Consider the following 26,908-nt stretch of genomic DNA (forward strand, 5'->3'; position numbering starts at 1 on the left):
ATCATTGAAGGAAACCCAGGCGCAACTATCCAACAGAAATGCAAAATATCCAAAACTAAGCCCATGCATCATGCTCCTTACTTTGGCATCCAGTAGGAGGTTATCTGGTTTAATGTCTCTGTGAATGAACCCCAGCTGATGTATGGAATCTATAGCCAGCACAGTCTCAGCAATGTAGAACTGGGTCTCTTCCTCTGACAGGGTATCCTTCTTCATCAGCAGAGTCATCATATCTCCTGCACAGACAGAGGGCAACAGGAGTTCGGTTTTCCTTAAATAGCGGTTATTAATGTCTCACTATATAAAATATGTGCTAGGTCTTTACAGACTAAATGACTTCATTCTGAAATCTAAGCAATGTCAAAAACAACACAGAGCAAGCTTCCAGTAATTTACATGCTTAATATAAAAAACTGTGTTTCCAGAAGCTACAGTATATACTAAAAATCTATTAAAAAATCAATTTCCAAATAAATAATTTTTCATTTAATCTGACAAAGAAATCTGCGTTCCCCACCAGCAATAGACACAAAAAAGCACATTGTGAACAGAGCAGTGTGGTCATACGCACAGTCACACTGCTTTGGTTGGTGTCTGTTGACCAGGGGTAGACAACCCCTGGTGTCCACAGCTGGGCTGGTCAGCAGGTTTTAATTCCAATTCAGCTCAGGATAAACCTGGTTACTGGCTCAACTAGACCAATTTAATGGCTTCTCCCAGCTCTTCGTGCGCTGCTGCTTTAAAAAGCTCCGTCCCACTGACACACTGGCCCTCAAGACCGGAACTGGACTCCCCTCGCAGACCACGCCCGCGGCCCCAGCTTCATATCCCTCACCTCCAGGAAGAAACTCCATTATGAGGTAGAGGTTTCTTTTGTCCTGAAAGCTGTAAAACATCTTCACAACCCAGGCGCCATCAGCCTCCACAAGAATATCTCTCTCAGCCCGGATATGAGCCACCTAGACAAGGTGAGGGGGGGGAAGAATAAAGACTTAACTTACAATGTAATTTTACCATGAAGAAAAAAATGGCTTTACACCACAAATCACTTCATAGACCTGAACAAAACCTTTGGATTTAAAAACGAGGTTCAAACTTTCCTGAGCTAAATTGTATGAAATGGCATGGAGTAGGAAGTACGGCACTCCTCATACCTGCTCTTTCTCCAGCATGTCCGCTTTCCTCAGAATCTTCATGGCATAGATATGGCCCGTGTCCTTCTTTTGCACTAGACGTACCTGCAGCAACACAGGTGGGGACACATTGGAGCAGCTCACTTACATGGAGAGAGAAATACTGGAATCACAGCACTGAGAATCTGAGCGCCCGGCAGAGGACAGACCTCTCCAAAGGCTCCCCTCCCGATGACCTTCAGGGACTCGAAGTCATCCAGCCCCAGCCTCGTCCTCTTCAGGCGGAGGAACTCGGTCTCCTTGCGGGCGTGCTGGGACCTCCTCATCTTCTTCTGCAGGGGTCACAGAACAGCCGACGCAGGTTATTTCAGTAAATGCAAAAGCCTACTCTCAGCTAGAAAAAGACAACCGCAGACATCACCTCCCCCATAACCTCCTATCAGGAAATCAATATGTGATTTGAAGAACAAATCACACAGGCCTGCATTCGCTGTGAGGACATATATACATTTTTTGTTTTTAAAAGGACAATTCAAGATCCAACGACTCTTATTTTCAAGGACAATTCAGCTCTGGAATAAAATGCTCATAATAACTGCACCAGCTGTAAAAGACTTTTTTTCAGAATGAGTGAGTGTTTCAGAACACTGAAAGTTATTATTGCGTGTTGTTTGGTAAGTTTTTTTCCATTCCATTTTTCCATTTGTAGATGGCTTGAATCAATGTTGGTTTGATATCCAATTGCCACTTGAGCTGCTAATGGATTTCAAACACTTACCTTCCCCCAGAGCAGCACGAGGAACAGGTATGTTTTCTAGTTTGGTTTTGACAGAATGAGATAAAACACTAGTATCCCAGAATAACAGAAATATTAAGAAAACTGAACTTAAAACCAGACTATTTAGAACAGAAAAGGTGCATTACCTCCTCATCGGCTAAGCCCTCTTCATCCATTACTTTTTCCAATTTCTTTTGCCTGTAGGGGAAATGCAATTCAATTAAATGGCAGAATTCATGAAGCAAGGTGAAAACACATTTTGCCACTAGATGGCACTGCAGTCAAAGACTCCAGACCACACAAAATACTTCTCTACAACCCACTCATTACTACTATCTACTTAACCTACTAATTAACAGTAAAAATTGATTACAAACCAGGCTTAAATATCAAAGCTGTGCAAGGTTTATACTGTTTTCAATGGGCTTCCTTCTTTATGCAGAAACAATTCAATGTCTTCTCTTCCTATTATTGAAATTCTAGTCACTGTTATAAAATCAATTAATCCAGATGGATTAACATAGATATGTATACAGAGGAACAAAATGATGATGATGAGTCAATGAGATTTGATTGCTACATGTGGTAAATGTGACAAATTAAGTACCATGCCAAGTCGGCAGATTCATGAAGTTTGAGTCGTGATCACTTTTAAGATTCTTACTCATGTAAACTCAAGGTAGCTAAAGCCAGGCTTGGTTTCTTCTCATGCAAACTAAACTCTATCAACAGTCAAAGAAGATTTAATAGTAGCAACACTAGGGTAGCATTAGTGGACATTTTTTATGTTTATATTGTAACACCTGAGAGTCTTAATCCTACAACCGTGTACGTGCCTCATTCTTCAACCAACATCTACTTTTTGCAATAATTTGACCAAAAAAACTACAACTGTTGTTACATAGGTTGCAAAAAGCTCAAGTCATATGCTCAAGTCATTTGCAGAAAATATTGTTGGCCAACTGTCAGTCAATTCCAAACTGTCTACAATAAACAAATATAAAAAAATGTCGATTTAACTTTTAAAGGCATATCATGCAAGAACAGAATTAAAAAAAAGCTTCTTGCATTCACTGTGATAGGAACAGCTTCAATTGTCAACTGAAACAAGGCGCCAACATCAAACATCTGGCTTACAGGGAATCTCCTAGTAACAGAAGTAACAATGATAAATTGCAGAGCATTCCAAGGCTCGAGGAGGGTAACCACTTCATCCTGTAGTGGAGAGTCTGTTCAGATCTGCTCAGGCTCGGCCTGGACAGTGAGATTAACACCCCCTACTCTTATGAACAGCGCCTTTGGGATTTTGAATGACGAATCAGGCAGAGCCCTAATTTGATATTTCTTCTGGAGGATGGTGCCTGCTATAGAACAGCGATCCTCTCCCAGATACCGAGCTGCTGGCGCAGAGGAAAGAATTCCAGCAACTGGCTCACCAAAACCCACTAACAGCAGCAGCCTGGTTTTTCCTAGAGGTCTCCCATCCAGGGACTGACCAGCCCTGAGTCTTTGCTCGGTTGATTGTTAAAGGGGCAGCGCCCACCTGTCCACAAGCTCTTATATAAAGAGCCTTCTTTCACACAATTAGACAAGTATGAGTACACGAACATCTACGGCCAAATACTGACCAAGTCTTGAGTTACAAGTCTACAGAAGCTTCAGGCAGTCTTTAAAGCCGCTAGATGTCGATAAAGCTGCCTTGTCAATATATGAGTCATTCTTAAACCCCAGGGACATGTGTTGCTTGCGGATATTCAAATGCCCAGAGGGAATAAGATAGCCAGGTGTGATGATTAAAACGTTTAGAAGCAATTAAACTAGAAAGGTTACAAAATAAACACCTGAAGTATATTACATAATGGAATGATGGGGTCAATGTTTTTGAGAAGGGTCTTGCAGGTTATGGGACAGACAAGCCTGAATTATTACCCAGACCATTTTAGAGGCCTCCATTTCTTTAACCGAGGAATAAAACACAAAGTGCAAGATGTTAACACATCCCGCAAGGATTTCACTTCCAGGGTAAGTGAGGAAAACATCTCTTTACACCTTTTGTCACCGTTGCTCTTGAGCTCCTGTGGAGGAGGAACAGCAGGGGGAGACGGGGGGGCGTGGGGGCACGCGAGACCAGGGGCCTACCTCATCTCCCGCTCCTCGTGCTGCGTGAGGAGGGTGCTGTAGAAGTTCTCCAGCGTCAGCTTGGCCACCGTCACTCTCTCGCGCGTGTGATTGCTCATGGGAAAGGATGCTGGAGTCCCTCCGGTCATGGCCATACTCGCCTGCAGCCACGGGGAACACAGAGAGGCCTATCAGAGCCCACCCGAACCTTTCTTTCCTCCTCTCGGGGGGCAGACAGACCGGCCTGCGCCCCCCACCTGACATCACTGGAAGCCTCCTGGCACCAGGGAAGTCACAGGTGAAAGGTCAAGCAATCCTGGACGCTTTACTGACCCCTTTTTTCCCCCTCATGTTTTAATGTGCATCGTCGGCTCTCCTGAACATGTTTGTCACATCCATCACTGAAGCACAGATCAGTGCAAAGTAATGTAGGGGTTAAGGCGAACTCAGTTTCTGCCGCCAGGGTATTATATAACAGCACTGCTCAGTTGGGCAAGGCGTGGCTGTTTGCAGCAGAATGTGGTAAACACGTCACAGCTGAGTCTAGTTACCTGTGGGACACTGACGTACTATACCACAACACTTTGTCCGATTTCACACAAATCTGCTTTGCATCCAAGCAGCTATGTTTCACACACGGAGATAATCCCAAAATGTATTAACATTATACATTACAAAATAAATAACATAAGACATCAACACGTACACAGTTATTATAATTCAATTAGCTAGCTGCGTCAGCATGCACAGGCTGCAAAGAAACAGGTAAGGGGTTTATTCCATGCTGAAAAGAGAAAAGAGAAAACAACATTTCAGCTGTGGAGCCTTCATCAGGTGTTACCTCCCCCCACAATTAACCCGAGACCCTTTAATTGCACAACACCTCTTCATCTTACACATAAGCACTAACTGCACTTGCAGTCAATACCCCTTTATTGATTGAATATGGGATAACAAAATGAAAACTTTCTTTAAGTCTGCACTGAGGGACTCTAAACATTTGAAGGCATGAGATGATATTCTTCTTGCAGAACATGACAGGGATCAGAGGACATACTAACGGTTCGTCTCAACATTACTCTTTATTTAAGCAGTTTGAAAGCTCTGCTCAAGTGGCTGCCCCGCTAAATTAGAACACATCTTCTAGAGTCTGGAGATCTTAGTATCATTACTGAGCTAAGTACAGCAAGAGTGCAATTAAGATTTTAAATGTTTTTTATAGGTATTGCAACTACTTTATTACAGTAATGGTAACTTGGGAGTATTTCTTTCTTTTACTTGTATTCAACCCACTTCTAACACAAAACAATCAAGTTCTTGTGCGTTATATTAGGTTTCCTAACCTAGATTCTAAAAATAAAGAAATGGCAGGCAAGTCACAGAACTAAGATAACCGTATAGCTCCTCAAGAAAGTTTTGTAACTGAGGAAGCTCTTTGATAATCTGCAAGAGGAAAACACACCCATACCACAGCCTAACAGCACTCGTGGTTTTCTCAAGCTTACAAAACCAGCACTAACACAGAATCGCACGGTATAACAGCTACGCTGAGGAGAAAGATGCAAAGGCAGATTCACATATTCATAATCACCTTGCAATCCTATTAATCATTCGTTACAAAAAATAATCGACTAGTTTGTTTTGTTCCAGCTCTTTTGAATGACAAGTCTTCCTAATCCATTCTCTGTCCCAAGGTCTTCTGCCAGAGAGAATATCTCTCTGCTGCTTCTACCCATAGCCCTGGCTAGCAGAGATCTGCACCTCTGCCCTAGCTGTGTGCTCCAGGCTCCTGCTCCAGAGTGCCCAGCCCTGGCTAGCAGAGATCTGCACCTCTGTCCTAGCTGTGTGCTCCAGGCTCCTGCTCCAGAGTGCCCAGCCCTGGCTAGCAGAGATCTGCACCTCTGTCCTAGCTGTGTGCTCCAGGCTCCTGCTCCAGAGTGCCCAGACCTGGCTAGCAGAGATCTGCACCTCTGTCCTAGCTGTGCGCTCCAGGCTCCTGCTCCAGAGTGCCCAGCCCTGGCTAGCAGAGATCTGCACCTCTGTCCTAGCTGTGTGCTCCAGGCTCCTGCTCCAGAGTGCCCAGCCCTGGCTAGCAGAGATCTGCACCTCTGCCCTAGCTGTGTGCTCCAGGCTCCTGCTCCAGAGTGCACAGGCCTGGCTAGCAGAGATCTGCACCTAATGTAATGTAATGTTAATGTTAATGTTAATGTTTCTTTATTAGCCCTATACAATTTCTTGCATTAGGAATTCGTCTTTTCGCATACCCCAGCTTTTCTCCATGGAGACACAGACACACAGACACACAGACAGGGAGAGGAGCTTGGGGTCAGAATGCAGAGTCTGCCATTGTACGGCGCCCCTGGAGCAGTTAGGGTTAAGGGCCTTGCTCAGGGGCCCAACGGAGTAGGATTCCTCTGCCGGCCGCGGGATTTGAACCGGCAACCTTCCAGTCACAGACGCAGATCCTGAGCCACAGAGCCACCCCTCCACCTCTGTCCTAGCTGTGTGCTCCAGGATCCTGCTCCAGAGTGCCCAGCCCTGGCTAGCAGAGATCTGCACCTCTGTCCTAGCTGTGTGCTTCAAGCTCCTGCTCCAGAGTGCCCAGCCCTGGCTAGCAGAGATCTGCACCTCTGTCCTAGCTGTGTGCTTCAGGCTCCTGCTCCAGAGTGCCCAGCCCTGGCTAGCAGAGATCTGCACCTCTGTCCTAGCTGTGTGCTTCAAGCTCCTGCTCCAGAGTGCCCAGCCCTGGCTAGCAGAGATCTGCACCTCTGTCCTAGCTGTGTGCTTCAAGCTCCTGCTCCAGAGTGCACAGGCCTGGCTAGCAGAGATCTGCACCTCTGTCCTAGCTGTGTGCTTCAAGCTCCTGCTCCAGAGTGCCCAGGCCTGGCTAGCAGAGATCTGCACCTCTGTCCTAGCTGTGTGCTCCAGGCTCCTGCTCCAGAGTGCCCAGGCCTGGCTAGCAGAGATCTGCACCTCTGCCCTAGCTGTGTGCTCCAGGCTCCTGCTCCAGAGTGCGCAGGCCTGGCTAGCAGAGATCTGCACCTCTGTCCTAGCTGTGTGCTTCAAGCTCCTGCTCCAGAGTGCACAGGCCTGGCTAGCAGAGATCTGCACCTCTGTCCTAGCTGTGTGCTTCAAGCTCCTGCTCCAGAGTGCACGGGCCTGGCTAGCAGAGATCTGCACCTCTGTCCTAGCTGTGTGCTTCAAGCTCCTGCTCCAGAGTGCCCAGCCCTGGCTAGCAGAGATCTGCACCTCTGCCCTAGCTGTGACTGTAGCTCAGTCTCTTCTGTTTGAGGATTCTCCTTATAATGGCACCCTAGCACACGTCACTGACAGTCTAGCTCAGTGTTTTTTTTCAGCCAGTGTGCCAAACAAGTCTTCTGCAGGATTTTGGCAAGGTCATATCAGAGAAAAAGTAATGAATTAAAACTTTTTCACACACGTAGGAATCTGCAGAAATAATATCACAGCTATACCCCTTTTTTATTTAGAAACTCCGGTTTGAACACCTGCCCGACCTCTCCATCTCTTATCGTTTGTAGTTGACCTTTTCCCTTTCTAATCACTGTTCAGCGGTGATGTCAGCACTCGCACGTTGCTAGGCAACAGAACACCTAATGCAGGGCTCAGTCTGCAGCAGCTCTGGAGGCGATACAATGAAAAACTATGAATGAAATGTGGCCTAGTTGAAGTTTTCAGAGTTCGCCAACAGGCCAGGTAATCAGACAATTCCCTACAGTCCCCACCTGTCACTGCTTCATTGTTGTTGGCTTTTTATTAAAGACACATGGGGAGGGAACAAGTAGTTAAAGCTGTCCAGCGTTTTCCTTTTTGAGAACTGCAAGTGACTTCACCGAAATTACAACACTGCATTTTGCTTAAAATGTGTTGAAAACTTCATAAATGCCCGCAGTGATGACTGAGTGATACAGTAACTGGAAAGAGACCACACGGTTCCTTTAGAATTCAAAATCATTCTGATTTTCAGCAGACACAAAGATGAGAACTAGGTTTTCTTAAAAAACAGGTATTCAAAGATCTAATTAATGGACCCAAATGCATCTTTGACCCAGGCACACTTGCAGTTTTAGTGGCATGTTGAATGTACACCCCCTGAAAGACCCAGTTCTGATCTGGAACTGTATAACAATATATATCCTTCCAAACACAGCCTGTGAATCTTCTCAAATCATTCCATGAGGCTACCACTCTATGAACAGAAGAGAGTCTGCCGTCATTTCTGAAAATATTTAAACAATGTAAAATATGCAGCAATACAGGATTTAGAAAGGATTTACAAAGAGACGGGGATGAATCTGATTTGATATTTACACACCCAGATAAAGACCCAATAGATGCCTTTGGTTTGAATGAATAAAAATCAGAGAAAGATGCCAGAAATTCAAATTAAGTTAGAGATTTTTTTTTTATCTGGAGCCTTGCACAAGATTACTGACAATGTTCAGCAAACATCTCCTAAGTAAAAATTAACAAAACCAAGCATTCAGCAATGAGGAACGAAAACGTTTTCTTTTAACTTTTCAGACATCTTTTAGTATTAAACAGAGCTTAAACTTCATGCTTTTCATTTTTTCAAGATGTTACAGTGCCCTGCATATATTGATAATCCTAATGAAAGGAAGATTTACAAAACACGAACTTTAAGGTTGCAAAAAAATGACTTTTCACTGTGCAAGGCTATTACAATTAAAAGTATTTCAAACAAGACATTACCCAATTTGAAAATATTTCAGTTACCTGTTTTTCTTCCTCTTTCTTTGTGGCTGAGAATAAATCTAGCGAGCAGTAAAATGACAAAGAGGATTACTGCTTAATGGGCCTTCTTGAGCGATGCCCATCACGCGTGAAGGTGCCCCCACATCTGCGAAGCGTATTTTAACTGATCCCAGGCAGGTGCGGCGGGGCGCCACACAGCACTTTAATTAAACAAGTGTGACTCGGGTCAGCAAAGGTTGGGAAACCAGTCGAGTCCCAGTGAATCCCCCCCCTCCTCCCCCGTTTGCCACTTCGGACACAGGTGTGCTACACGTCTCGTGCGGAACAAGACCGGGCCGACTCAAGAACAGCTGCAGGCCTTGCCAGCGCTGGCTTCCTTTTTCTCGTTCTCTTCCTACAATTTTATCAAATAATAAAAAAAAACAGCCAAGTTAGAAATGAAAATGGACGTTCTCCACCCTAAGGACGCTGCATGAATTTATCATACTCATGCAACATTTAACAAAACACTCACTATTAATAACCAGTCGCTGACCTCACCTCCTGCAGTCATGACAACAATGCCCACTCCAGCTTTCTCGGGGATGAGTTAGCAGCTGTAATTAGACCTGCTACCTGCGTCTTGGGCTCTAATTGTACTCAAGGCCATCTTCTCGGCTGTTTGACCATTTGTGATGAAACTCAATGAGGTTCGGTCCCTGAAATCCGGTATCGTGCCTGTAGGCTTACAGTCTGGTGCTGTCAAACCCATTAAGTACAACTGGCCAGGAGCTCAGACTAGGCTACTTAACTACCTCACTTGTTCCACTCAGCCTGAAACCTGGAATGGCAGTGGCAGCTCAGTTACAACCCCATGGACTCTTTTTGTGCTGGTAAACTGCTATTGGTGTGGTCAATAACAGCTTCTTCCTGGAGCATCTGGGGATTACTGCATTTGGTTACTTTGTAAAAGTTGGTGTTTTCGTGACATTGACCCATTTACTCAGAGTGTACTTGCATGTCATCTCTTTGTCAGATTAAACATCCTAGTTTGGGTTGCACTGCTTTGCTGCTAAATGTATTGCCAGACCTAATCAGATATTGGGCCTGTTAATGGAGTTTCTGCATTTTCAATCAAGGTTTAATTATCAATGCACAAGCAATACATACAGCAGTGTATGTATGTAAATGCTTTATCCACGAGCTCGTTAAGAGGGACAGGAGAGCAGAAGGACAGATGTTTACAGGGATTAGGTTAAGATTACGATACAACAAATTATACAGTTGCTATTTACAATACAGTTTACAGATTGTGGGAAAGCAACACAGCAATAGGAGGTATTTAGTGCTCTTCGTATGTGTCCCGAGAGCAAAGTGACAGGAGGGCGCCAGTGCACCTGGCAGCTCAAGGAGGTTGCCTATTCGCCAGCGGACGTTTGGGTAATTGCAGGCATCTGCTGTAAACAGCCAACCACAGCTACAGACTGTTTGACCCTCTACCATCTGGAAAACAGTACCGGAGCATTCAGGCCCGGACTACCAGACTCAGAGACTGTTTTTACCCCCGCACTATCAAACTATTTAACTCCCAGCCTCTCTCACCTACGATTCGAACCCTCACAGTGCCTTCTCTCTTTATCAAAACTCAAACACACACTGAAATCTACCTCCACCTCACATGTCAAGAAGTTAACTCCCCATAATTTCCTATCCTTTATTTAATTCTGTTGATGTATGATTTTGCACAACTGTAGTTACTCTGCACACTGCCTGCTGTCTCTGTCTTTCTTTCTTATACAACTGTATTGTTGTTTTTTTGTACTGCTTACCATCTGAGAGCTAGATAAATAGCATTTCGCTACACCATATACCTGTATATGAGTACAATGAGAAACTCGAACTTGAACTTAGCAGTCTTACTGCCTGGGGGAAGAAACTGTTATGAAACCTGGTGGTCTTGGTCTGTATACTGCGGTATCGTTTTTCCAGATGGTAGTACAGAGAACAAGCTGTGGTTAGGGTGACTGGGGTCTCCGAGGATAGACCTGGCCTTCTTGAGGCATCTAACAGAGTAGATATCCTCGACGTTCAGTACCGCGCAGCTGGTAGTGTTTTGAGCCAGTTTCACCACCCTCTGGAGTACCTGGCGCTCTTGGGGGAGGGGTCTTCTGACCTTGTGTTGTCACTTGAAACATTACAAGGGTATCTTTCATCCACTAACAAAACAGTGCTCACGTAAGGCCCCCTTCTGTGCTTATCTGATGCAAAATACTGAAGCATACCCTTATTGCAACTAGATCATTGCAAAACTAAGAAATCTTCAAAGGTACTAAAAAGCTCTCAATCTCTCCACTATTCTGTGGCTCTAGGGATAACTAAGCAAACTCTGCATCACCTCATAACTCCCCTCTGTATGCTGCTGTAGCAAGTGGCAATAGCAGGAAGTTGTTTTCCACATATCAGTATGACATTAACACGTCCCATTCCCAACAGTAGCCCTGCTAACAAACATCAAGAGTTTAAACTGCTTTAATGCCTGATCATGAACAGGTACAAATAGCTGGGAGACAAAATATTATTAGCATTTTTAGTTTGCATAAATCTACTAAATTTGCTCCTGAACAAAAGTATATTCTTCTGAAAGAAGGTTCAGTCCTCTCCTCTACAGGTGAAGAACATACTGGTATACCGTAACAGTCTTCTCACAACCAGTTGAAATGTTCCTTAATTTAAAGTCTGGGGAACCCGTAAACTATATTCAGGAGCACAGATAAGTTCTATGCTTTAGCCTCCAGATTCCATCCTTCAACAAAAAAAGCAGTTGTAAATCTGAAGATGCTGGAACACAGCACAAATGAGATACTTACATTTAAGAAACCCATGCAAACCCAGCTTTTCACATTGGCAAGTAATCTTTTTAAAGTTGCGCGTGTAAATTAATATGGCAAAAAAAAATCTGTGGAACATTACACCTATATTCAGACAAACATTCAATGGAGAACAAGTTCTACCTGTCCTGCTCTGTTGATGTGAAGTAACAGGCTGTTAATCAGCAAGATCCTCTCATATGTACAGTCTAAAACACCCTTTTGTGTTGTTGGCACTTATTCTAAATAACCCAAGGCTGATTCCTAAATGTCCACCCATAATCCTCCATCCCGGACAGCAGTTTTCACCAAGTATCCTGTGCCATAGGTTGAAGCATAAAAACAGGTTCAAAGGAAAAATTCGTAGGCAGTTAGATATTCATAAGCCACGAAGAAAATTGAATGCCAATTTTAAAACTGAAGAACCGCATCAACACATTTTAGAACCAAACAATGAAAATGCTTATTTCACTACATATCATTAAGTCCTAGGCGTGCGATTACGTCTGATTTATACCATAAAAACAACCAGCCCTTTCTTTCTCATTTTTCCCCCATAACCTCAGGTACAACTGCTTGTATCAGCATAATAGGACACATCAGACAGGATTTCAGAACTTAGATCCTTTATTTACAGATGACCAAACGAATTCCATGCTACTGTAATATACTGTAGATCATGTAGGACACTCCTTAAAACACACACACAAACAATTGTACAATTAAGAATGAAACAAAGACAACCTTATAGTAATTAATTACAATTCTGTCATATGATATATATAGTATACATATTTTATAGAATTAGTAGTAAATATTCTGTGAAATATTCTGAAACAAGGTTTGTTGAAATGGAAGCAGAGGAGTATCATCCTTTGCCCTAGCTGACCACACAAGATTCCTCCAGCCATGCAGCCCGATGAAGCAGGTGAGCCAGCACTTATGACAGGACAGAAGACAGCACTGCGGACAACTCCAGTGTCTGCAAGGGGTGAGCTGCTAGGTACTCACCGCGCCATTCAGAGAGCTCTGCTGACGCCATGCAGTGCGCTCTGTGCAATTGATCCTTTTTTCTTTCCCCAACTCTGCAGTTTAGAATAACAGCCTCCGAAGTGACCTTAAAGACGTCTTGCGAGGAAATGCAGCAGGCAAAGTGCTCAGCGGGGTGCCAGCACTAACGGGATGCTAAATATAGTCAAAGCCACTTTCCTCAAGTTTACTGTATATAGCTCACACTACACTCTGCCCTCTCATTAGCCACCCAAGTGTCAGAGGATTGCCTCCGCTTCTATTCCTCTGCTCCCTGGAAGCATGTGAGCCAGTACTGATGTCCTAGAGGACAGAACACCAGCTGAACCACTGTGATTGCAAGAGGTGCTCACCTCCCAACTCTCATTACAAACCAGTAGTGCAAGAATGTGCTTGGACTGATTGTCCGTCATATAGTAACCTCCAGACACGTTTGTTTTACTAAGACTGTATTCCAGCCAGCACAGCCCCTGTCAACCACATGAGACAATAGGAGCGGCCATCTACAAGATCCACAAGCAAGAGAGGTATTGCGTCTTACACAAGACTGAATGCCATGGAAGACACGCAAACCCGACTGCAGTCATCAAATGACTCAGAGCTGCCAGAAACCAGTGCAACCGCTCATACAATGGCAACATGACTCAGCTTCACAGGGCCACACAACTGCAGTCTGCACACAGATGACAAATCCTGCCATACCAGCAAAGAATCATGGTTCCTGAAGAATGTGCACCCCCACTGGGCAGTAATAGAACACAAACCAAGAAAATCTGCAAAGGTAAGGCTGAAATCTCTATAATGGAACAGCACTGATTCGGTAGACATGATACACTGAAGTGCAGGGCTATTAATGCAACCTCCAGGAAGCCAATTTGTTTTGGTCAATGTACAGCACAACACACTAGCGTAATCAGAATATTACGAAACTATAATGCCTGCCAACACATGGGTATGGGCACAATAGACTTGTTGCTTCCCTCACAGATCAATGTTATGGAATAACCTTCGGTACCATACCTTACAGCAGGACACAATGGACACAATGTGCCAATCACAGCCTAATAACTTCTTTAGATCATCTGGGAGACTGTGGGCAACTTCTCTGCCAGTTTATGTAAGCTGTTTGCATGTTTGTGTTGAAACGTTTAAGGAATGTAACCTGCTTAAGTGATCAATATCTGGTGTTTGTGACTTGAAGGCATCAAGTGATCCTTACTACATGGGATTTGTAAACTTCCTTTTCTGAAACATGTTTACAAAACGAAGATGTTACAACCACAATGTATCCAATAAACCTAACCTTGAATCTGTGACTCTAACCCTAAAGCAGTAGTGTGGAATAGTCTTAAGGGCTCTAGACTCATTAATTTAAGTTTGTGGGCTCAAAGCTCAGGACATTAGTTGTACCATTGATTAAAGTACTGTACCTCACAAGAGATTAACTCAGTAAAACACCCAGCTGTATAAATAGGTACAAATGAAAGATGGTTTGGATGAAATATATAGCCACATAAATTAATAACAAATAAGTTCAGTCCAGAAAAAATGTGTCTAAAACTTGTATTCTACGATAGCGCACATTAACAGAAAAAACAATATCTTTAAAAATCATTTTACAAACTATTCATTCATGCACTAAAAATGAGTATTAACTGCTACTTGCAAAGCATTCATAATTTTGTGCTGATGTTTTAGAACCATATTTCCTAATAGCCGTCATTTCTAACATGACTCCTGCAAAAAAGATCGGGGTTCCTTAGTCATGTAGGGCACTAATTCCCTTCCGTAAGAAGGGAAAGAGGTTCTTCATGTAGAGCAGATGGAAAGGGGTCTGTATTCAGGGGTCTGAATACAAATTCTAATCAAATACACATTTTCTGTGGTCAGGAAGGAGATGGGCAGGTGCAGGAAAATCCAGACGCTGTACTGGAATGCTGCGAGTCTGACCCATTAACTGTAAATGACTTCATCTGGTAAACAAGGAGTCTGTTGACAAGATGTTCACCACCCTGGTTCGCCTTTCCAAGCCAGGAAGCTGCTCCCCTTCACACAAAGGCCAAGTCAACAGACTACAGATTTGCAGGCTGGCACCCGTGCCAAGACAAATAACTGACGGACTAATTCGAGCTCTTTAAGTCATCTCTGCAGAAGTGGAACAATTCACTGAGACTCTTGCTCAGTGGGGAAGGGGGTGGAGTGTAACCAGGGGCAATCACCATGCCAGAAAAATCAGAAAAAGCAACAAGGAGCAAATTCTTTACCCAAATGACTTTACTGAAGCTTAAAGCAATTTGACATAAACTCGTGAAGACGTGTACAGAGTGTTTTATGAAGACCAAAATTATACTTCACCTACTGAACACAGAGTGGCCACCGCAAGGTGGTCTTAAAGGACACAATCAAGAAGGAGCCAAGGCGTCGGGCATCCCTTTCAGAGCAGGAACCCAAGAGCTGCCGCCAACAACCTCCATCTGTACTTGACTGGAGCCTGGCAATGACGCCCACCCTCGCAGAACAAGCACACAGGGCACGGGCACGGGCAGGAGCCTCAGGAGGCCAAGTGGAAGCGACCGAGCGGTTTGTCGCCAAAGCTCCCCCTGTGGAATCCATTTACATCCTGAAAACGATTCTCGGCGCAGTTACAACATAAAACTGCCACGAAGAGGAAGGGTATTTTTCATGACGATCCATCAGGCCTGCCAGACCTTTTGAACAAACTTTCTTTCTGCTAAATAAAACAAACACGAACGAGGCCATGTAACATGAATCACAGGACACAAGTGGAACCTCGAGACATGGGTATTCACTACCAAATGGTTGTGGGACGTCCAGAACACGCATCCACGTTGTCAAAGACAACATCACCAGGTCTTTCAAAAACAGCTGGGTGAGATCTTGGGATCAATTACTTGTGAAAAAACCAAACAAGCTTACAAGGACTAAGTGGCCTCATGTTTGCAAACTCTTACATTCTTACTATTTTAAAGACTTACAGTGGGATTTAGGACCATCAAGTAGAGTTTTTCTAGGTAAATCCTGCATAACAGAAAATGAAGAGATCTTCAGATTGTTGAAAATGCAAAGCCCTTCACAAATTCCCAAGGCACTATAAATATGAAAGCATGTCTAACATGCAGAGCTTTGCGATATATTTATAAAAGGTGCTGTGTAACATTACTACTACTATAAATATGACAACTATAAGAGCATTCGTGTCATGTTTTTTTCATCTTCCATGTACTAAGACAACTTATTTTGTCTGTGCGTGTTATGAAAAACATTACGAAAGACCTTCTGTAAACTTGAGATCTAATTATCAGATCACTTAAAAGAATTTTAAAAGGGTTTCATCCATCACTGCACTGTGTGATTCAGAAAAAAGCACATTCACAAATGAGCAGAGTAAAAAACACCCAAGACACCATTATGCCAAGAGCATAATGATTTACGAGAAGCATGTAGAAAGGCTACAAACGAGAGGAGCCATTCAGCCAGTCTGGCCTGTTTGGTGGTCAGCAGCCTGTTGAAAGAAGCCAGGGGTCAGCTTCAGTGGAATGCTGGGAAACATGTTCCACACTCCCACAGTCTTCTGGGTCACTGAGACCCAGTCTTCACAGAAAAATCAACTGCCACATACACCACATATATGCAAAAAGCCGTTTGAAGTGGGGAAAAAAAGAAAACTACATTTAGGAGTCTGTAACAAGATACCCAGCCATATTGCTGAATCAGATACCCAGTCTCCTCTTAAGAATACAGATAAAAATCCCAAGGTGGCCAAAAAAAGATGAGGGATTATTACTCACGTATGAAATTCCCAACCCCACGTTACTGAGCGCAAAGTGGCATTACACATGTCCTGTGCAATTGCTTGGCATGATAAAAGTCGATCTTTGTTTAATTTAAATTTACCTGCAAACACTTATTTTTCAGGTAATTACAAGGTATTTAAAACTGGACATCACTGTGATATAATCCTTCTATCACTTCCTTCTCATTGTTTCTGAAATATTAAAAATGGTTTCTGCTATTACCATAAGCCACTAATTGTTTTTAAATGAAGCAAAAGCAACATTTATTGAATAGACAATTATTCCACCTAAGGTTACTTAATAAAAGCAAACTGATGTGTTTGGAAAATATAATCACTGTTAAGGGCCCGGTTAGAAATTTACAGAAGAAAGTATTTAATAGATTACAGCGGATCATGGCAGCAGCTATTTTGGAGAGAAAATTCTCTTGAATTAGAATTGTTTCAACATTCAGTTTCCCCTTAGCAAAGACTTAATTGGGAAAAATGACTTTCAAGACTTGAAGATACCTTATGAAAGCATTCATCTATAAATTGTGTCTCACAAGGTGATTCACAATTTCTCACAGAAACATAATTCTTTAAAGAAGAGAGAGGAATGCTCTCCAGTACAATTTACGTTCAAGAAGATCTCCTTCACAGCTGACCAAGGTAATGCCTTCCTCCATACATCAACTGTATGTAAAAGGTTCTCTGTGCAGGTCTGCAGCTGATAAGATCTCACCCTGTCGTATTTATAAAGCATACTGCAAACAACTGATCAACAATAAAGAATGCAGTCCCAGTTCTTTTGTAAAAACATTAGCAGGGCAAAGGTTTACCTAAAGAGTTTGAACCACTTTTACAGTTGAAAGTGAAAGAGAATTTAGATGAATCCCGATCATTGAAGACTGTACGACTGATAATACTGAAGTATAATAGAAAACAGTATTTCACAGCTGAGCATCAGGTAGATGTCTCTGTAGTTCTAAAAAAAAACAGCACAGCAGGAAATGTGACAAAATCTGCACATCTGTACATCATGATTATGGGGAAATGAAATTGTGCAGGTATTAGTAAGTAAGTCTGCTTTTCCTCCATCTACTGAACAATAACATATCCAGGGTATTATTTCACAACAAAACATCAATCCATTTGTTGACCTCACCGCCTGCAGTCATGAACCCGTACTTCCACAGGTTCTTGAAAAGCACTCACTAGTAAAATTGTGTGATTGTTATTAGTCTGTTTTCTGAATGATTTGTTTGATCACTCTGCGGCTCTTAAATGTGTGCACTCTCCTGGCTCCTCTGTCAAGGACAAGATTAAAAAGCCTTTACTAGGGTTCCATCTCAGTCTACTTTAACAACTTGGTCTGTCAGGAGCAGAGGTTTCAGCCCTTTCAATCCAGCCTAGAAGCATTTGAGCTGGGCATTACTGATCACAAGGCTGCATACTGAACCTGGTACTTCCAACTTATATTATTAGGATTCTGTTATCTAATGTGGAAAACATCTCTCTTCTGCTCGTTCCTCCTGTTGTACAAAAAACGGACAGTCTGCCCCCTGCTCTCGATGCTGTTTTGTGCCTTCAAGTTCATCTACAGGCTTCTGAACACTCTTAAGGCAGCCAGATCCTCCTTCTCCAGTCTTAAGAAGCCAAAATGAACTAATTCAGGTGGGTTCTCAAAGACTGTTTTCCGAACTCATACATCAGAAAGACTACAGAAACCAAAATGATCCTGCAGCTAGGATCACACCTTCCTCCTTCTCTTAACGACAGACTACTTTTCTTCTAAATTCTCTCCATTCGTTTTTGGTTTCATTTCACACCTCTCTTCACCTATCCTGACTTCACCCCTCCTGATTGGCCTCTGTCTGTCCCCTGCTCCCGCCTCTCGCTCCTCCTCTCTCCCAGCCTTTGTTCTCCCGCTTCATTACCTTTGCTGTCTGCCCTGTCTTTCTCACACCTGAAGAAGGCACCACGGCTGAAACGTTGCGTTTTCTCTCTTCTTTTTTCAGCATGGAATAAACCTATTACCTGTTCCAAAATGAACTTATTATTCCTTTCTCCACTATCAATGATGTTGCGACCAGATAATATCCTTTTCCACTCTCTACTGAATAACATAGCACAAGACATTCACACAATTGTACCACAAAAATATGATAACCAGTTGTTGACTTCACTTCCCACAGTCATGAAAACTACATTCTCTTCTGCTTACACAGGTTTGAGTTTCTCTCATTTTACAGGTGTTGAGGCTGCTTATGTGACTAAACTGGCTGCTTAAAAGAGACCTACTGTGTCCCGGTCCCTGTTTCTACACCCCTGAGTTCAACGTTGATGAGGCGAGTAAGAAAAAGTCACTGAAATCTGGCCTAAATTAATCAAATCTGACCTGGACCTCCATGTAATTCATACCAATTGCCTGACTTCCAGTTCTCCTTTTTATGCATTCCTTTTAAGTCTGCGGCAAGACTGGGTAGGGAGCTCAAATACAATTCCACTTCAAATGAGCTCTTTGAATCTTTTCAGTCGGGGTTTATACAAAGACACGATGGAGACAGCCCTTGGAAAGGTACATTCGTTCATAATTTGTTAATGTATTTCTGGAATCCGTCTCCCGCACTTTAACCATGGCTTTTGAGCTTGTCAAACAGTCATAATATCCTACCTAAGAAAATAACCTGAACTTGAGGCTGCTTTAAATCAGATTTATGCCACTTACTCAGGGCAGTTACCTTAATTTGTTAGTATTGACACAATGTCTCCAGGTCAGACTATTTGCTGTTGTGTACTCGGGCTTCACTGCTAGGATGAAGCTCATTTGTACTTGCAAATCAAATCCGATACCCTGCAGAAAGTACAGTGGAGCAGTATCCCTCTTCCCCCAGAATAACACTGCACATTCAAGAACCTTACACTGCCTAACTCACAGCTACTCTCACAGTACTCTCTACTCTCACAGCTACGTTGTGAGAGTACAGAGCAAGCTATTAACTACCAAAGAGGTTAGACAGGCCAAATGGCTCTGATATTGTAGGGGACCAGGGCCCCCAATCCTGATCCATGCGCCAATCCATCAGATTACCCTGAAACATCAGGAGCTTTGGTAATTTATAGATGAAGTACGTAATTTGCTCAATTAAGGGAACTCGCGAATCCTGTGGTTTGTGTCACCCAGCACCAGCATATAACTCGCTAGGCAACGGCACTGGTCCCTAGGACAACTGCACTGGAATCAAGTGAAATTTAAACGTTCTCTCAAGAGTTTTAACAGCACTCTGAAACAAAATGGTCATTTTATTCCAGGAAAGGAAAATAACAGTTTTGCAATCTCTCCTGAAAGATGTAGGGTCTTGAGGACTCTAACCCCTTTCATCGACTTCGCTGACCTACAAAGGGTCAAAATCCAAAACCTTTCACATGGTTTCTGCACTCAATGAACTGGTTATTTTATAGACTAACTTTCATTATAAGACACATAAGTTCACGACAATGTATTTCAAGAATTAATTTATTTTATTTTGATTACAATCTACAACATGTATATCTGAACACAATGGAAGAATAATCATTACCCTTGCAAGGAAAGTGGATCCTAAATGCATTCTTTCCCACTGTTCATGGGCTCAGGAATGACTACAGTAAACACTGTGAACACTGTCCTTATGTTAAAACTTAAATCAACACCTGCAAAGACAGAATGTAACAGTGCAGGACAGTAAGCACTAACCCAGCTGAGGGACTGCATGTTGGACACTAGCCATCCTTCATTAGTGGTCCCTTCATTCTTCAGGCTATAATAATGTGTTGCATTACCACAGACAAAATTAACTTGGAATTGAACCAAACCACTGACACCCTATGTTTCTCTCAAATTGTAATGAGGAATTCATATGGTACCTCTACTGCATCCTCACAAGACTCTGTCTAGAAGGACTATTACAAGTACCAAAAAAATGACAAAACTGTGCCTGGGGAAAAGAATGTTCTGAAGTTTTAAAACTTATTTTATATCAATGTTGAATAAAAGTCTCGAAGTGACATTTTACGCATGATACACATTTCACAACTCTCAAAGGGCAGATGTTGTATTACTTATGGTCAGTACCCGAAGGGCTACCTGCCAGTCAGCCCCAAGCATCTCCAGTTTCAGACAAATATTTTCTGAAAGTCCATTGTTCTTAAAAGACTAATGTTGAGAAGTGTCTATTCAAACGTTAATTCAATGATCTCATCAGAGCTTTAAATTACACCCTCCGGTCTAGAACAGGGATCCCATCAAAACGATGACTCCTCACCAGGCAGCTACGTCAGACCCAGAAATTGCCGGTGGGATTTTGACCAAGGAGACCGAACAGGACAAAGCAGAAAACAGAACCTGGGATTAGGGACTGGAAAAAAATAAAAGAAACTTTGATTTCATCAGGATCTTCACTGGGATTTGAAATTAGGCTGGGGGTTCAGATTTATCTACTTCTTTAAACGTTCAGGTCAACCGGGGAGTGCATTAAGGCTCCTAACGTTTTGTACTATCCAAAGGATAGTTGTACCATTCATTTCTAAAATACTATGAATTCAGCAAAGATGTTGTGTGAAATTAAATTCCCAGTACTTATCAGGCATAAATAATATTACAAAATAGGCACACCTTTATATACCGGGTGGCAAGATCTCTTGCGAGTAAACAAAAGTAGGAGAACAAGCGTCGATATGCTAGAGTAAGGTTCATCCACATGCACGCAGATCCAGCTTTGTCAAATCCCAGCAGAGTTATACATATTATATGAAACCTGCAGTACTGGATGGGCTGCACAGAACCGCAAGCACAGAAACACACTGGTGTGGAAGACACAGCTGGTAACTAAGCTTGACTAGAGAAGATCAAGACTCGCTACAGGACCTATGAAAGTGGTTAGAGCTGGAAGACAAACTTATTACTGCGCTTTCAACTCATTTCGAAGGCCGGCTGACTGCCAGCTCTACGTGAGCACACGTAACTTCATAAACGGTTCCTTTCAGCCCACGCTATTTGCAGAGGCAAGAGAAAGTGCAATAAGGACCATGTGGACGTTCAGCACATTTGACTAACAAAGCAGGGGTATAGGCTCCTGAGGCACGGCGTGGCAGGCCACAGAACTCCTCTCAGGCAGGCACACCTGCTGCAGAGCGCGGTGTGAGCAGAAGCGAAAAAGGATTCTTAAACCTGAACATCAAAGGCCCTTCTTGGCAGGTGGGATGGTTACAACCGCATCGCGACAGAGTCCTAACCAGAAACCTCACTGTGCAATTACAGACCACGGAAGGTGTCGCGCGCTGCAGCTGCTCTTTCAGGTCAAACCCAGAGGCGGTAAAGGGGAATATCAAACCTCAGAAAACTTCAGGCTGCTTTCACTCCAACAAAAACCTGAAGTTTGGCTTGAACTGCAGAGTTGTAGTGTTCATATCGGAAGATGACACAGAATTACAAATCTCTCTACATACAAAGCTGTAAAATAAAAAACTGCTTACCGAAACAAATCACATCAATGAATGGGGTGTGGTTTGGAACTATTAAAGATTGAATGGGGATATTGTTCATATATTTGATATTTTTCTTACTGTACTCATAGAAAAAAAAGTCATTTAGTAGCAAAGGGTCAAATTAAAACCTAAATATGTCCCTTTTTTGCATGTATTTGCAATTAAATTCAACATTACACCAGCACATAATCTTTTGTAAATTGGGGGCTTTCTTGAATTACTTTCTGACGTTATTATAGGGAGTTTCAGCAGGTCCCAAGAAAATGTATGTACATTTCTACTACGGATAAGGCTGTGATTACATGACTCACAGTACGGATCTTAGCCAAGCAAATCATGCCACTGAAACAGGGTTCAATGTGAAACCAATGTGCACGATCAGAACTTTCCAAAAGGTATCCAACTCGTAGATGCTCACATGCAAAGATATCCAATTTAACATTTGACATTTCTGTATAGAAAATAAACTTAGCATTGGAGAGATCAGTCCATATCCACTAGGCGCCAGACCTTGATAGAATGAGCATCAAAAACACATTTAGAAAGTTATGTTTACACCGGAAGGCTAATTCTGAATATGGGGCTCAAATGTGACGCTATGGACAACTTAAAAAACGGATGTAGAGGAGAATATGAAGAGTTGTGACAGAAGCAGGTTAGGGACTGTCTCCAAAAGAGCTCGAACTACTGGAAGAATACTAAGAAAGCTCAGACGGAAAAGTCTGAAAGTAAACCTCTAGGGGAAACTATGACTGTGCTCTGTGGTGTTTGAAGTAAACCTGACTTGCTATTTGTTGCAATAAATGAAAGAGGAGATTTCTAAGAGGTACATCCAACAGACAGAAAATGTATCGTGAGTTTTATATACCGCTGGCGTTTTCTCCGAAAAACACGGCACAAACCATGCCACTTAATATCACCTTGACACGAAAGGTGCAATCGCTCAACCTTATTGAAAACCATGATTTGTTTGAAGCACTTAGTAGGCTGTCTTATCAAAGGGGATGAGGTCAACTGAGAATTAATCTTAAAATATATGATGATACAAACATATTTAGCTAGAGCCCCGGCGTCCTGAAAATAGGATTAGCTGCAACTTTCTTTTTTAAATAAAGCTAGCTAAAACGCTCTCTAAAAATACCACAACCGCCTTGACTTTAAAAGGAAAATTATCACAGATACGCTAAAATTATCCCATCTCTTATATCAAGTGATGTGTTTTATCGTCATGTGAGGCATTTGTCTCGGGTTTTTATAGCAATTCCAAAAATATGCTAGGAAATCTCATCTCCCATTGCACACTCCAATGCAAACAGATTTTGGAGCTGCATAACAACTACGCTTCGGAAATAAAAGTTTGGAAAATATCCTTACACTCACCGACGCGTCCTCCTGCGATCTTTTTCTCCGATTTGGAACTGGAGATAATTTCCCTACGAATTAAACCTCGGTCAAAACTGTAAAGGAAAATAAGAGCCCAGACAAGTCTCAGAAGATTAAGGCAAATTCAGCTGAGGGTCATCCCCTGTGCCTAGTCTAAAAAAAAATCCGTGCACTTTTTGGTAATCCGGCAGACGTAGAAAAAAACCTCTATTTGAGCAAGGTAATGTTTTCGAAACTTCGCCAGTTGTTTCTTTCAATAAAGCAGCGCCAACCTTGTAGATTCTCCCCTGTTAGTAACAATATAACCAGTCTTTCCTGTTCCTGCTCACAGAGACCTCACGCCACGCATCCCTGCGTCACCGGGATCGGCGGGCGCCACGGCCAATCACAAAAGAGGAGGGGGGCGGTGACCGCGCGTCTCGACTAATCAGAACGGGAGGCGTGAGCCCACTCTGTCCATTTACAGGACGCACAGTACGTCAGCCACAGAGTGCACCCATTCGTACACACAGCTGGGCTGGGGAAAGGTTAACCCTCTGTTGGAGTGGTCGTCAGATTTGATTTTTAATGGGTGATTCACATAATGCCAACCCATTTTTTTTACAGAGTTTATATCACATTTCTTTTGTGGCCCCTGGATGATGTCGTTTGATGAACAGTATGTACTGTACTATGAATGTTACAGTCACCGTTTGAAGACTCACTCCAGGATAAGGGGTTCCAGGGAAGTTTCTGGTCATCAGCTTGTTCCCAGAAAATATCCTTTATCCAATTACACCTCCTCTTACAATGCGGAGAACAGTTGAAACAGTTGTGCAGTTGAAAGCACACAATTTAGAAATGAAGGGATGTCGAATTAAAATTGTGTAATACACTTGAATGACCTCGTCTGGGTTGGGTGCACATTTTGGACACCATATTATATAAAAACATACTGCTGCTTTAGCATCAGTCCAGAGAAGAGCAACCAGTTACACTCTGGTGCTGAAGGGAACAACCTACACTGGACAGCCTGCAGGAATTGAACAGAGAAGATTATTAGCTGACCCCATACAAGTATCCAAAATCCTCAAAGTCATGACAGAGTCAACCCAGTGAACGTCTTCTTCAGAATCAACAAACCTGAAGAGACAAGTGGAAACTATGTGGGAGCACTTTTAAAACAAGAGAAAACAAGGAGGCACTTGTTTACACAAAGGGTTGTGGGAGAATGAAACAGCCCAGTTACGGTATGTGGTTGATGGGCCAAATCGCTTTCTCTCATTTGTAACCTTTGTTATGGTCCTCTTCCTCTGCTAGAACTTTACCACCTCCAAGAGAATGCACATTTCTTATTTCTTAGGACCCATTCCAATATTTCTGTGGCACAGTGGTGAAACAATCATTCCTCCATCTAGCCATTATGAGAAACCTGTTTATTCCTTAGGTATGGGTCACAGTACCCTGGAGACTCTCTGTTGCTTTTGCAATATGCCCTGAGCACTGCCTTTTAATTTCCTCATTCTTGTAAATGATGTCACTCTCTCTTCCTGGAGCAATGTGTATGGGCCATTTGTTGTTGCATTTAATGAAGAGCAATTGCATTAGCTAAAACTATTTTAAGCCAAAATCTTCTCAACAGCTTCCTGTGACTTCTGATCAACACAAAAAAGCTCTCCTGCATGAGTGTAATGGGTAAATGTGCATTGACTTCCAGTCACATTGTATTGTGTGAAGACTCGTGTGGCATTAGTGTATTAAGAGGACTTAGAGAAACTGTATGTGAACCCCTGAGCCTCTGTCTCTACCTTCATGGTCAGTCAGTGAGATGCACAGCGTGCTTCTGCAACACTCACAACTTAACTGTTCAATTATGTAAACATTTTAAAAAGAAAGAGAAGTTGATTTTTGCTATTGTTCTAAAATGGAGAACCCAATTTTTGCAATTCATATTTAAAATACTAAGGTAACATATAACAAAATGGAATCCTACTCATTATTTCCAAGCAACAAAAAAGTTATGTGTATGGTAATAATAATAATAATAATAATAATAATAATAATAAACTTTATTTTATATAGCGCGTTTAAAGGTGGCTTCTCAAAGCGCTTTACAGGATGACAATAACAATTAATAAGAAGACTACAACAATAAATAAGAAGATTTCACAAGACAGGACACAATTATAATTACAACAATAACAATAGAGGAGACCGTGGAAGGTGGTATTAAGAAGAGCAGAGGGGTGAAGAATGGTATCAATCATAAGAAAGACAATCCTGTCAAAAGGCAAAATTGAAATATTTTACCTGCTGCAAAAAACTCTATCTATAATCTTTTGCATGGCAAAATTATGTGAACAAAAAATAATATCACCAGCTTAAAATTTTAGTGTCTTATAACTAAACTGCATGAGCAGAATATCTGACCTCCAGAAACGAAGGGTTAAAAATGGGTGTGGGTCTTGTGAATACCACAGGCCTCAGGTGGTGATGTCACTGACAAGAAGCAGATGGGGAAATAGTTCTGTGTACTAAGACGTGCTGTTTGCAATAAAAGGGAGCACAAGTCCCTCTTTTAAAAAAAAGTGAATTTACCTACTGCGAGTTGAAACTTTTAGGTGTACTGTCAAATACTGCTGGTCAGTGAAACTTACTGTTACACTTCAAAGGACATTACTAACATCGACAATTCTGGACTAACATCACAGTGCCCTGAGGGACGACAGGCACTCTTTGACCACAGCAGCTCCTTTTAGGGACTGTTCAATTCCTTCAGGCGCTCGGCTGATGATGATGTCAACGTCTGCTGTTGGTACTTCCACCTCTGTAGGGGCTGGACTTTGATGCTTGACATCATTAAATGAGATGATGTCGGTGTCATAATTCTTTAAAAATAGAGCATGATGACACAGTCTACGACTCATTTTGTTTTTTTTTTTTTCCAAGAATGTGGGACAGACAAAGCAGAGGGAAGATTTATTTTGTAATAAAGGCCCCCTTATCTGTCCTGTACAGTTCTTTATAATTTCCTGAAAGTAAGAATGATGATTTAACTACTGTAAATTGGATTGGTGCCTGAGCAGACCCATTATTCTTAGTGTTGTCCCATTAACCAAAGCCAAAACATTCGTAAGTTCCTAGGACAGCAGACATATATGGGCTTTGTTTTCAATATAGCTTGCATTGCAATTTCTTAAGTTCGTCATCAAACCGTGATTAACTTGATTGGATTCAAGGAGTTAGAATGAAATCTTAGGGTTAAGACACATGCAAAGGAAAAGCAGTTAAGCCCTTTTTTGGGGTTTGGTACACAATGTCCATGTGCCGCCCTTATCAGCCGGTAGCAGATGTCATTTGTTTAACATACAATCTTCCTGTCTCTTTCAACACTAAAGCCATGCCAAGGTCTAAGCAGGCTTCCAAAACAGGCTGCATTTAGTTGGATCAATGGTGGAGCTTAGTTGAGGTGGGAGAGACACCACCAAGAGCATCAGCTGTCTTGTTTTCTGTGCATGTTAAGAGCTTGAGTTTTTATTACCATAATTACTGCAGTTTTTGTGCACACGCAAATAATAATAATAAA

The 26,908-nt window shown here is 42.4% G+C and overlaps 1 protein-coding gene across 4 annotated transcripts in view; it reads right to left on the reverse strand.

Moving 5' to 3' along the window:
• Positions 1-26,908, reverse strand: part of LOC102695662 (serine/threonine-protein kinase 38-like) — a 50,338-nt gene that overhangs the window by 7,748 nt on the left and 15,682 nt on the right. The window contains exons 1-7 of one of the 4 annotated variants that reach the window (XM_015351929.2): positions 23,341-23,690; positions 4,051-4,190; positions 2,058-2,109; positions 1,343-1,465; positions 1,155-1,238; positions 836-959; positions 82-236 (exon numbers count right to left, since the gene is read on the reverse strand). In XM_015351929.2, coding sequence (XP_015207415.1) covers positions 82-236; positions 836-959; positions 1,155-1,238; positions 1,343-1,465; positions 2,058-2,109; positions 4,051-4,184 — 672 coding nt within the window. In that variant the 5' untranslated portion in view covers positions 4,185-4,190; positions 23,341-23,690. Of the gene's footprint in view, positions 1-81; positions 237-835; positions 960-1,154; positions 1,239-1,342; positions 1,466-2,057; positions 2,110-4,050; positions 4,191-4,735; positions 4,814-23,334; positions 23,691-26,908 lie in introns of those variants that run through there. The other 3 variants (XM_006633065.3, XM_015351931.2, XM_069192782.1) reach the window with 3 other exon arrangements.

This window comes from Lepisosteus oculatus, chromosome 7 (genome assembly GCF_040954835.1).
Source record: "Lepisosteus oculatus isolate fLepOcu1 chromosome 7, fLepOcu1.hap2, whole genome shotgun sequence".
Taxonomy (NCBI): domain Eukaryota; kingdom Metazoa; phylum Chordata; class Actinopteri; order Semionotiformes; family Lepisosteidae; genus Lepisosteus; species Lepisosteus oculatus.